A 13,869-nucleotide genomic window follows, 5' to 3' on the forward strand; every position below is an offset into this window, starting at 1 on the left:
AGTGAAAGAAGGTGCTGGTGTTGAATGGGTCTAACTACGATATCAAAAATTGAATTAAAACTTTAAAAGGTTATATTTCTTTTTAAAAAACTTAATAATCTTTTTCACTGAGTTAACATTACAACATGCCAGGCACAAACAGCAATCATGAAACAATACTTGGAAAATCCAAGATTAGTGAATTTTACAGATTTGGGGCTTCAAGCCTTTAGTTTACAAATTCTGAGATACCGGATTCAGTTTACAAAACTTTGCCAAAATCTCAATGTTTAGGCAAGGACAGGAATATCCCAATTTAAGAGCACTTTGCTCCAACAAATTACAGCCTTTCAGAGGCACTCCTCAATATTACCGAAATTTAGGAAACAGCTTACATGATCTCCAACATTGACCCAATTTTAACCGCCCACTTAAGGCAACATTACATAAAACTTTATGATCTCTGGCCTCTCTAGGCGAAATTTACAATTAACAAAAGTAGTACACAGGGGTATCAAGTACCCAACATACTGGGCCTTCGTGGTAAAGTAACAGGTTAAATAAATAGCCCGAACATAACCTGAATGGAGACGTAGACTTGCGCTCCTAGATAATGAAGTATGAAAATACTAATAGCCCTATGATACAGGGGCTAATCCCAAGCTACTGAGGTGGCTTGAATGAAAGTTAAGTTAATAGATTACAGGAAAGAAAACAGTTACGAAAACGTAGTCACCTCAAACCAAGATGAAAGGGAACTCGAGAGGGTAACGTACTCTCTATCCCCGAATAATAGTTAAAGACTTTTTGACATTTTACATGAAAAGGAAGAAGTTTACATCAAACGGTTACCGGTACATAGTTAGAAATTCAGACCTTCCCCTCGGATACGTTTGCGGAGACAGCTAGAAAGATACAATATTGGTGGCCATTACCTGGCTGATGTTCTGCCTCCCGAAGGATGAGGCGCCCCGCCTCCTGTCTTACACACACACACACACTCAGAAAGACGACGATCGATAGACAAGGTATCCAGAAAAGCCGCAGTTTATATACCCGAAGGGAAGGTTCGAGAGGATTCTGGACTAGTCCGGACACACCCTCTCAATTTTATTGGTAAATTCAAAAGTTACACCCAAGAAACCTGTGATAGGCTGAAAAATAATTACAATATATTCTTACTGGCCAGATTCAAAACTGACGGAAAGAGAAAGAAGTGTTGCCAACCTTGAAATATACAAGAAAAACAAATGAAAGTTGATTTACTAGAGAAAACCCATGAACACAAAATTTATTTTATAACAACTTATTTTACCGGTACCTTGCACCAGAGTGCATGACCACAGTCTTTGTTAGTGACATCTATGGAGAAATGTCCAAACTTCTTGAAGTAAACAAACACAAAGCAAATAAATCCAGTCAGTTTAGGCAACTTCACAATAACACAATTACTCAATACTTCAGCAGTGACATCTTCTGATTAAAGTCCCAACTGTATGTAGTAGCAGTTTCACATTTGTTCAATAGAGAGAGTTCTTTATTGGTGCATCTTTTGAATGCGCCGAGTTGAGGTGTACCTCCCGGTACACTTACAAAACTTACAATTTAGGGACTTGATGGTCAAATAATAAAATAGAATTGAAAAAATATTAACAAACCGTTAAAAAAGTCTTTGTCACTGTGTAATACCTAAACGTTTTGAGCATGGCGTGAATAAACACTGGATGAATGTTGACATCTAAAAGCTGGCGTAAAACATTGTTCCTCTGATGATAATATGTAACTTGGTAGTGGCCTATAGCATCAGTTTTCATAAGGTAAACAATAAATTATAAAGTAATTAAGATGGTGCCTGTGCTGTTGGTTTTTAGTGTCTGGAAGAATTAATTTTTTATTTTAACTTCTCAAGCTTATAGATTTGAACCCCAAAGACTTTTAATTGCTTACCGTAATGCTGAGATCAATTAGAGATTAAAACTTTGTTTTCCGAACCAAAAAAACTCTCCGCGCTACAGTTGTAGGGGCTGTTGATGTTTGACTAATGGAACATCTTGAGCTATTAGCTGCGCAGCATGCAAACTAGCATCAAAACTAGTTCCAAGTGTAAATATATGTTGTAAATAAACTATAACATTTATTTGTATTGAAAAGGTGGACCCTTTTAAGTTTCCTATCTTGCATGCAAACAAGTGAATCTGGAACTGCTAACAGATATTGACATGGTACACTTTGAAGCATGGTAGGCAAGAGATCGTGTTCTCAGCAAAAGAATTGACTCTACGAACGGGCTCATTAACCTTGAATGAATTTGCTGAGGCAGAAAATACAAAGCTGACTATTTTGAATTTAGCCTAGAGCTCTTACTTATAATATTATCTAATTTTCAATACAGTACAAACATCCATCTTCTGAGTTTGAAAACTGGTCTAGTTGATAGGTAAGCCTTTTGAAAACACCATGGTTATTACAAAGGGGATGCTGATGCATAGCAGCATATCTAGTCTATGTAGTGTGACTTAGGCTGATTAGTTCAGGCGTCAAAGCGCTAGCCTTTTGAGTCTTGATAACTGCACGGTCATCAGCCCAAAGAGCCGACATAAGAGACATTGAAACATCATAGCTATAAAATCTACGTAGACTAACTTAAGGTTGAGCAGCTCAGGCGGCACAGCACTAGTGTTTTGATTTAACCCCGGGCTCTTAGTTCTCCAATTCTGAATACAGTACAAACATCTGTCTTCCGAGTTTAAAAAATCGGTCTGGCTGAGGGTAAGCCTCTTGAAAACTGCACGATCATCAGCTCAATAGGCTTAGTAGCTTAGGCAGCAGAGTGGTAGCCTTTTGAGTCTTGAAAAACTGAATAGTAATCAGCCCAATACGCTGTCTAGCTCAGACGGTACAGCACTAGCCTTTGAAAAACTGCACAGTCATCAGCTCAATAGACTAACTCAGGTGCCAAAGTGCTAGCCTTTTGAGTCTTGAAAAATGCATGGTCATCATCCTAATAATCTGAGTAGTTAAGGTGGCAAAGCGCTAGCCTTTTGAGTCTTGAAAAACTGCATGAGCACCAGCCTAATAGGCTGACAAGCTCAGGCCTCAGTCTTTTGAGTCTTGAAAAACTGTATGATGCCAAGCCGTGACACTTCTTAGCAGAACTGTCTCTACAAGCAGCCAGCAAAGAATTTATTGAGATAAGAAATACAAAGCTGAGTTTTTTTTTTTTTTTACATTTAGCCCAGAAGTCTTCTTAAGCTCTGTGTCCATTCTCAGTCGCGATGTTGAGATGCTTTTTTTTTTTTTTTGCTAGTTGCTTTACGTCGCACCGACACAGATAGGTCTTATGGCGACGATGGGACAGGGAAGGGCTAGGAGTGGGAAGGAAGCGGCCGTGGCCTTAATTAAGGTACAGCCCCAGCATTTGCCTGGTGCGAAAATGGGAAACCATGGAAAACCATTTTCAGGGCTGCCGACAGTGGGGTTCGAACCTACTATCTCCCGAATACTGGATACTGAATGTTGAGATGCAATAATTTAGTCATTGTGAATAATGTTTGCGGGCTATGATAGTTCAAAGGGAAAGGGTTCTGCTCAAGACTTTACACCACCATCCGATGGATGAAACTCCATCAACAACGTTACTTTATATCAAGGCTGAGAATTGAATCCAGCCATTAGGAGACAATCATTACTTTTCCAATCTTCAAATTATTTCTCAGCTCAGAGCGCTGGCCTTTTGAGTCTTGAAAACTGTATAGTCATCAGCCCAATAGGATGAGTAACTCAGGCATCAAAGACCTGTGGGCCTTGAAAAACTGTATGGTTTTAGCCCAACCGAGATAATCATTAGTTTAGAGTTTAACTGAGTTGCAAGAAAATGGTTGAACAGAATATAATAAAGCTCAGAATTTAAAGGTTAGGAATAAACTGCTATCTTATAGAGTGGTTGAAATGGTAGTTTATGGGGAATGACTAACATTTAATTTCCGTTCAATCGTGTTAGTAGCTGTCCTTCCACGTCTACCATGGATAGGTGCATTTTTGCAGTTGGTTAAACCTTGACAACCAAGTAGAGTTTGTTGTTCATTGCTATTTGCTTTACGTCACACTGACACAGATAGGTCTTAGCAAGTAGAGTTTATGCTTGGCTAAAACAGGTTTCAAGTCCAAGTGCTTGGGAAATTCAGAAGCACATTGAAGCCTAACAATACAATTGTGGAACCTTGTACACCCTCTTCCTATTAGTACCTATCCTGTCACAAGTGAACATAATGCCAAGTTGGAACATACTTCCAATACAGATATTGTGTGGAACAGATTTTAGCAAAATTTGGCACTTCATTAGCTTCACCCCAGTAGCTGCTACTGATGGGTTGTGAGTATCTAGGCAATTATTACAAAAAATTACAAATGTGTCAGCTCATTTAATTTTCAGATTAGAATAAAATAATTGGCAAATTTCATCTCATACAGAATAATATATTTCAATTATTAAAATTAGCTTTAAAATTCCTTTAAAACTGGGATTTCTAACCCTTTGTCTGCGAAATACAGTAGGTCCGAGTGCCTCAACTGCATACAACAGCACTAATCCTTTCTCAGAATCTGCGATGGCTAGGAGTTTCTAACAACCTCCATCCTGTCTTGAAAGAAAATAGGTTGTTTAAGCTCTTTATCAGTTGGCAAGATCATTAGTGGTGAACAAGAAGAGTCCCTGGAAGATATTCACCAGCTAGTTTTATCTTTTAAAATATGTACCAGTGACTTCCTGAGATGTTGAAAGGTTCTTCTCAGCCTACGTGAGAATATTATCAGATCAGCGCCAAAACATCACAACAGAAAATATGGAGAAGTACTTAGTGGCACACTGCACATCACAATTTAAAACAAAAGTTACCATACTATTTGTGTTACTTAACCCCTCTGAGTGGGGGGCATTTAAAGACCTGGTCTTCACTGGATGCGGGAAGAGCATTCACTGGGCATTTAAATGCTAGCATACCTAAGCATCAAACTCTTTTATAAGACCATATTTCTGTTAATTTTCAACCAATTTTGATTATATATTTACACAAATTAATTACAATGATGTACAATTTAAAAATTTCACAAATGCTCACCTAATCATATATCCATGTAAGGTCGAGATGCTTACATAAATCAGCATCACACTTAAGACCAGTATCTACAGTTCTGCTCGTACAATTCTTATCACTTACCTACGCCAGTCACATTATTTACAATGTACAAACACTAAAGGAAAGAATTTTGAAGAAATATTTATACACACAGGGTTTACAACTGTAGCAATTTCGCACATTTAAACATGCAAAGTACAGCTTTACAGACATCTTTCTTTAGTAGCACATTACCCACTATTTACTCTGCACATATGTTTAGAAAAACATAAGTATAAGTGGAATTCTTGAAAGTCACATTCCTGTGGTTATGATTTCACATTAAACTGTACATTGCATTGGTATAACCCTGCAGTTTACAGTCAGATCAAACAGCAAGTTCAAAGACTCTTAGAAATGTAGCCTACATACATGGAGTTCACTAAAACTGGCTTTTTGTGTGGTAGACTTTGAAACATTCATCTATACAAAGTGCAGCTTCACAGTCCAGGCACCAATATATTGTTTCTTTCCTCTTCTTGCTTTTGTAGGAAACTAAACACCTCCTTTGTGGCTTGGCCTTCTTCTCTGTGGGAGGGATTCTTTCTATGAAGTGTCTCCCTGTCAACCGTGGCACCATATAATCTGTGGAATGCCTCCCTGAAACCTTTCTTTGAACTCCAGTTCCATGCTCAGTCAGCAGTCCCTCTCCAATTCAACCCTGAAACTGAGCGAGCCTTTATTTTTTCTTCGACAGTTTTTCCTGCGTATTATTAAAGCATTTAATATGCACACATTTAGCAATCTTGTAAATAGTTTCAGGTTCCATTTATCCATTTTCTTTCTTTCAATGAGATAACTTTGAAGAAGCTGATCTTTCAGGTCCACACCACCCATGTGTTTTTATAGTCCAACACAAGGATAGGTTTGACTTTTACTTTCTTCTTCTTTGTGGTGACCAATTTGGTTTCATCGTTGTGGAATGTGGAAATCATGGTCACGTTCTTTTTTGTTGGTCCATTTCATAACAGTAACAGGTACTGAATGTTGGAAAATAATCTTTCCAGGTTTTAGATTTTTGTCTTTGACTTTCTTCGGCACCTCCCTCCTGTTCAGCCTGAGGGTTCTTGCACAATCTGTCAAGTTTTTCAACTTTTGCGCCAAGATAGGAGAGCTGTAAAAGTTGTGCATCCACAAGTACAGTATGTCCTTTTCTAAGAAGAGGTTCAATGAGGGTCAAGACTACGGCCATGGTTTTAGTTGTATAACTGGTTACAAAAAAAGATTCTAGTATAGTGTCCTATCCTGTATATCCTATGAAAGACCAGGGATATCCAGTGCTAGACTCGCAGAGTTTGAATGTTTTAATGCTGAATCTGGAAGATTTGAGTGGCAGGTACTGCCGAAATGAGAGTTGTCCCTTCCACAAAATTAGGGATTCATCAACTGAAATATCCTGAGCAGGTAAATAAAGAGACTGAAATCTGATTTTGAGACAAGTGATAATTGAATATATAGGAAATATCTTTTTCGCCCCCATATACGTAGGTGGAGTCATAAGTCATGGCAACTATTTTTTTCTCGCGAACAGGAGACAACACAGAAAATCAAGATATGCATTTGGAAACGTACGGTACGTACTTGTGTATAATGCCACTACATGGTGTATGTAAACAACAGTGTGGGTCTAAGCATGCCCCCAAGTTCAGTGTGTGGGTGAGAGCATCACAAAATGGAAGTCAACAAGCAGGAGCAATGATCATATATTAAAACAGCAGTTCTTCAGGGCAGAAATGCACGCCAGTACCATGCAGAGCTGCGGTTAGCATTAGGTGTGCATGCCATGCCCTACAGAACAGTGGCCCAAAAAGGTTATAGTAATCCTGGCATACGATGTTCAAGGTGTTCTTGTGTGTCATCCATTGTGTGAGGGGCACACTATCAATGCAGTTTATTACAATTCCTTTTTGTTGTACCAATTGCGCTGTGCAGTGCGAACCAAAAGTCCAGATCTTTTGCACAACACCATAATCATACAAGATAACGCGACAGCTCACACAGCAGCCATCGTTCAGCGTTGCTTACAATGGTGGGGATGAGAAATTCTTCCACACCCGCCTTATTCACCTGATCTGAGCCCATGCGACTATGATCTTATCCCCAAAGTCGGAAAGCCATTACGTGGACAACGGTTTGCTAACAAAGAGGACATTGTAGATAGAGAGATTCTAAGTGCAAGAGCACAGGAATAATTCATGCAGGATTCCAATTTATGATTTGTGAATTTGATAATAATCTACAAAAATTGGTAACGGAGACATAAGGGGGTATATTTGGTTTTTTAAAAAGGTATCTTGATCAAGGAGCAAGGAAAATATGTGATAGGAATAGATACGTGAATAAATATTGTAGTTAACAGAGGCATGCAATAATTGTCTTCCTTTCTAATCACGACATGAGGCTTGAGTTAGCAGTCATGAAACATAATCTTCCTAACGGAGCTCTTGTTGCATATTACAGTATTCTATTTTGCACACATGGTTTAAGAACAGCAAAAGGAAAAGGGAGTAGCTTTTATTTTCTTTGGTAGCAAAATATTGTTTTTACAAATAACAAGACTAGCTGCATTGTGTAATGCCTTGAATGATAACAAAAATTTAATTAATACAATTTAATAATCTCACTACAAATTCTGAAAAATTAAGAAGACTGAGAAATAGGAATGCTTATATCCAACTACTCTTTGAACTTCAATGATGAAAAATCACAAAATATGTTAGAACAACACTTTATAATAACCCAGACATAACTTTCAATAAGATTCTTATACTGGTTTCCTCTACAGACTGGTTTTCATCGCCTCATCCAGCACAAATGATGGAAGTATTTATTACACCCGACGTAATCTCCCCCCATTAAATACTGGGTCTGATGAAAATGGCTGTGATGGTGAATCAAACAAACTAGATCGTGGTCTTCCAGATCCAAAAAAACTTGACCCTGTTGTTTGAGAAGATCCAAACAGACTGTTTGATTGTACTGGTTGAAAAACTGTTGGAGAAAACTGAAAGCCCCCTGGGAATTGGCCAATTACTGGGGATGAGGAATACCCAGCAGATTGGTCAGAACTACTGAATCTGCAAAAAATAAAAAGGGAGAAAAAAAAAAGATATATTAAAAATAGAAGTAAAACACAGAAATACAGATTTAAAAGTTAATATAAACAAGTTTCTTGTCTTAAGGTTAGGCAAAACTATAACAAGTAAATAAGCCTAGATATATATACAGGAGATCAAAAAGTACAAGTTAGCTATAAATATTATCCATTCTTCTCTGAATGTGGTGTCATTTTCTCCTGAACTTCCTCCCTGTGTAAATGAAATGAATGTTATAATACAATTATAAATCAGAAGCATGATTAAATGTCTTGTTACAGAAATGCAGGAAAAGATGACTAAAATATACATATGTTCATAATACATACTAACTTTAAAAAGTTCCCAGAATTGGTTAATAACACAAATTAGTTCCATAATGCAAATTACACAACATTTCCATCAAAATAATTATTTTCTGCAGTGACACACTTCTACCAGCATGTGTAAAGTGACTAGAAGCATTGCTGGGAAGCCATTTTGAAAAACCAGTCATAGTGCTCTAGTTGCATTTTCAGTAACTTTATCAGTGTGTGTGAATCTTTGCCCCTTCAGATGACTTTTCAGCTGTGGAAAGAGAAAGAAGTCATCAGGTGGTGATAGATTTGGAGAGTACAGCAAATGTTCCAAAACAGTAATGTTGTTCCTGGCAAGGTAATTTTTTACTCATACTGACTGATGTGATGGCGTGTTTTCATGCAAAAGAAACCATGTGTTTAGTGCCCTTTAGGACGTTTCCTTCTTACTGCATCCCTGAGGCGACAAAGGATTTCCACATATAATTCTTTCATTGCAGTACAATCTTCTGGAATAAATTCATAATGAACAAGATTTTGAGTGCCAAAGAAAACTTACAGCATAAGTGTTTCCTTAGGAAATTTTTGTTTCCAAGGAGATGTCTTTGATTTCCACTCACATGACTCGTTTAGTTACTCAGTCTTACAAATAGCACCAATTTTCATCTCCAGTGATTATGTTGTTCAAAATGCCATTATCTTGATCTGTCATACTGATCAGATCTCTAGAAAAATAATTTTTGATTCTTTGTTTACAGGAGAAAACATTTCTGAAACCATATTTTGAGACATGTGATGTATGTTCAAATATTTATGAAGAACTGTGTAAGCACTCTCAACTGAAATTCCAACCTCTGCTGCTGTCTCCTCAATACTCTTTCTTCAGTCACCCCTCACAACAAATACATGCTCAACGCTTGATATATTTGCTGAGGCTGGTGGTCGGTCGCTCCACTAATCATCTTTGATGCTATTGCAGTCTTCAGTGAAACATTTATGCCAGGTATACACCTTGATTTTTGTCACTGCTGCTTCATCATGATCTGCTTCGAGCATTCTTAATGACTCTGAAGGAGATCTGTGTAACAAAATACAAAACTTTTATAATTTTGGCTACAGAGCAACACTCAAACAAATACAATAAACGAACATGCACAAACACCAAAATCTGGTTGCCATGCGAAGGAACCAATCATTATGATGATGAATATTCTATGGAAGTGACATCATGAACATTATCAACACCTAATAAAATAATATCATAGACATTTAAAAGGAAGTATAATATTTCTAGGACTTTTTGAATCTCGGGTTATTTCGTCCTAAGAGAACTCCAAAGGCCATACATCAGAGCAGCAGAGCTTGTGGTTTTAGAACATGTTTCTTCAGCCATCTAAAAAATATCAAAATAATTGTTGCAATCTTTCCTGTCCCCTGCAAGTAGACTGGTAGAATTACTGCTTTCAGCCAGATATCTTACCCAAATACAATTCTATTTAATCTCTGGTCACTACATGTCACCACTTCTGGTTGAGCTTTGCCCACTCACGTTGCTTCATGGCATGACCCTGAAGTTTATATATAATTTTACTCATTATCGTTATTATGATTCAAAACTTCACCAAATGATTTTCTTACATAATGAGTAATATCCAAAGTATTCCTTCAATCTGTTCAGTGATTTTCTAAGATCTACAGTGAATTCATCTAATTTAACCAAATCATTATCCATGATTGAGGTGAAACAAAGTATTTCACCTTGTTTTCTTGACATGGCACAAGCCCAAATGCTATACTATCACATCTACTATTACAGGCTGTGAAAGCATCAATCTAAAAGTTACTCTTTTCAGTTTTATGGGTTAGGATGCTGCAAGCTATCTGGCTTTGCAATATTGGTGGAACTGAAGTCAAGTGAGTCTTTCATTTCCCACTACTTTCACGACTACCTTTTCCTTCCTTTTCTTCCTGCTTTCCTTTACATTTCGGTGGTCATCTACATTATCTTCTGGATCAATATGGGCTAATGACAACATGGTTTGGCACCTTATAAAAACAACGACTATCATCGCCATTTAACATGTTACCATGAAGACTGAACAATATTTCCATGTTAGCGATGATCAGTGTTGATGTACTTGGCACCGTATGTCTGTAGGGTATTCAGCCCAAAGGTCTGTTAGATCCTCAACAGTTCGACAATAATGCCATTATGTGGATTGGTAGCGCTATGAAATTAGGACAACTGCTTGTCCTTATTCCAACTACTATCGTCCATTTTCCACTGTCCTTGTTGGTGTTCCTTGTGTCATCACCACCATCCACGACAATGAGTGGTTCAGTCTTCATTGTCTCCTCAGCAGAGGGAGACACGGCGAACGAGCACTTCGTGGATGGTGATCTTTCTGATTGGGAACAGTGAACCTTCTTCTTAGGAGAACTGGATCCCCAGACCGCGAGCGAACAAGAGGGTGTTTAGGCCTCTCAATCTTGCCCACTGCTTCAGTTTTCTTTGGAGGACAACCAGCAGATGGCTTGCTGGTCTTCTTCGGGGATCCTGTGACTCCCGATTGAGTTGGAGAAGGCATCTTCACCAATCTCTTAGGGGAGCTCTGGAGGTTCCCCTTCTCCTCCTTTTTGGTCTCAGCAGTGGAAGGAGGGCTATGTACAAAGAGAAGGGAGACCTCCAGGACTGTTTTACCTATAGGGGGACAAAACTAATGTTCCATACTATGTAAATCTTGGAGAAGATTGTTGAAAAAAGGCTTCGAGAATAAACAGCAATAGGGGACGAACAGTTTAGTTTCATGCCTGGGAGAAGTACCACTGATGCAATTTTGCACTCCGACATGGTCTTTATAGATTTAGAGAATGCATATGATAGAGTCCCATGTCAGGAAGTCTGGAGATGTTTGAGGACCAGGGTAGTACCAGAAAAGTTTGTGAGAATTATCCAGGATATGTACGAGGGAGCTAGAACGAGAGTAAGAAGCAGTGTAGGGTTGAGTGGATAGATACCAGTTCGAGTTGGGTTGCATCAGCGGTCCTCACTGAATCCATACATATTCAACCTTGTGGTGAACACTGTGGTGCATGATGTTTGCTGATGATATTGTTTTGTATAGTACCAGCAGGATAGAATTAGAAGAGAGGCTGGAAAGCTTGAGAAAAATCTTGGAAGACAGAGGCCTAAAAATTAATAGAAAGGAAACCGAATACCTGTGCCTCAGAGGTGAGCGGAATGAATTGTTAGAGATGGATGGTACATGCTTAAAAACAGTGGATGGTTTCAAGTATTCAGGATCTTTGGTATCTACAGATGGCAACCTAAACACAGAGCTTACCCACAGAGTGCAGTCTGCCAGGATGAACTGGAAAAGAATGTCTGGCATCCTGTGTGACAAAAGACTTGGCATAAGGGTTAAGGGAAAAGCCAACAAGACAGCAGTGAGGCCAGCCATGTTGTATGGTGCAGAACTTGGGCAACATCAAAAGCACAATGTAATAAATTAGATGTTGCAGAGATAAAGATGCTAAGATGGACGAGTGGTGTCACTAGAATGGACCGCGTCAAAAATGAGAAAAAATAGAGAAAGAGTAAAAGTGACAGAAGTATCTAAGAAAGTACAGGGGAGAAGACTGATATGGTTTGGACACACTTCATGAAGAGATGAAAGCTATGTAGGGAGGAGAGTGATGGATATGACTGTGGATTGGACTAGAAATAGGGGGAGACCAAGGAAGTGGACAGACAATGTGCGAGAAGATCTGAATGAGAAGAAATTAGGGGCAGAAGATGTGTGAAATAGGATAAAGTGGAAAAGACTTGCCAGAAACATCGACCCTACTTGAAGCGGTATAAGATGATGAGGATCTATAGATCTTCTTCTCCTGCTTGAATGTGGGACACTCCTTGAAGATAAGAGCAAACACACCTGGACAGCTGATGCGCATAGGTGGTGGTGTGCAGTCAACACCAGCATGCTTGCACTTTTTGCGGGTTGTTGAACCTTGACGTTGCAATGGGGTGTGGACACACTTTTGACAGTTACAGCACCTCACTGGTGCTGGAATATAAGGACGAACAGTCAGTCGGTACATAGCTACTTTTATACTTCCTGGTATGGTCTTGGCGTCAAAGGTAATGATGACAGCGCCCGTATCAAGCAACTTGTCACCCATGTACCTCTCCAACCACTCCACGTTGGTTACACCCTGACGTACTAGGTATTGGATCATAGTATTATCGGAAGACTTAACCAAATCTCTGTGGAATATAACTCCCTTGCAGGAGTTCATGGATTGGTGCTTCTCGCTTTTGACCTCTACCTTTGCAACCAGGAATCGAAGAAGACGTTCATCACTTATATAATCCCCAGATACTGGAGTGTATCTTTTCCGTTTCTTTGCAAATTTTTAATGCCGTTTTTTGAAGGGTGTCATCCTTAGAAGGAGAGTTAAAAGAAAGAGGTTCTGTTTTTTGTTTCACAAGTACACAGGAAATATGAGGTCAACCTTCGGCAGAGCCTTGGGTAATGTCAAAGGCAAGGCTAGTTACTCCAACTCCAGATGACACCAGTATCTGGAAGGGGTTGCTTGGAACTAATCTCCCAGTAGACATACATCACCTCGCCACAGCCCGAAACTTGAGTTTGGGGGAGGGCGTAACCTCCATACTAACTTATTCTACCCGAAGCAGAGAGGTTGGCTAGACAGTAAGAGGAATGAAATTTAAGATGGTGAGAATAGAAGGGTACAAATGAAGAATAAAGAGCACAGACACCTCTCAGGCAACTCAGGGGACACCTTGTTACTCTGGCCATAAACCAAGGCCAATCCAGCATGAGTAATCCTGAGCTGGCACAACCCTTGGGATCAATAAGCACACAAGCCCCCACACCAATGTCAAGGTCAGTTTTTTGTTTTGTTTTTTTGCTAGTTGCTTTACGTTGCACTGACACAGATAGGTCTTATGGCGACGATGGGATGGGAAAGGCCTAGGAGTTGGAAGGAAACGGCCGTGGCCTTAATTAAGGTACAGCCCCAGCATTTGCCTGGTATGAAAATGGGAAACCACGGAAAAACATCTTCAGGGCTGCCGACAGTGGGGCTCGAACCCACGATCTCCCGGATGCAAGCTCACAGCCGCGCCTCTACGCGCACAGCCAACTCGCCCAGTCATAGTGTCCCTAGAGGATGGGGAGAAGAAAATACTATCATCTCTTTCCAGTAGTTTGTCCTCTCCTTTGAAGCATCAGAATTATCACAGTTGTTTTGTTTCTAGACTGTAGCATTAAATCAATGATTGACCACCTGTAATATTAT

The 13,869-nt window shown here is 39.2% G+C and overlaps 1 protein-coding gene across 1 annotated transcript in view; it reads right to left on the bottom strand.

Annotated features, from left to right (window-relative positions):
• Positions 1-7,658: 7,658 nt before the first annotated feature.
• Positions 7,659-13,869, bottom strand: part of LOC136856988 (uncharacterized) — a 263,664-nt gene continuing 257,453 nt past the window's right edge. The window contains exon 12 of the mRNA XM_067135311.2: positions 7,659-8,230. Within this exon, the coding sequence (XP_066991412.2) occupies positions 7,984-8,230 (247 nt within the window). The 3' untranslated portion in view covers positions 7,659-7,983. The remainder of the gene's footprint in view (positions 8,231-13,869) is intronic.

This window comes from Anabrus simplex, chromosome 1 (assembly GCF_040414725.1).
Source record: "Anabrus simplex isolate iqAnaSimp1 chromosome 1, ASM4041472v1, whole genome shotgun sequence".
Classification (NCBI taxonomy): Eukaryota; Metazoa; Arthropoda; class Insecta; order Orthoptera; family Tettigoniidae; genus Anabrus; species Anabrus simplex.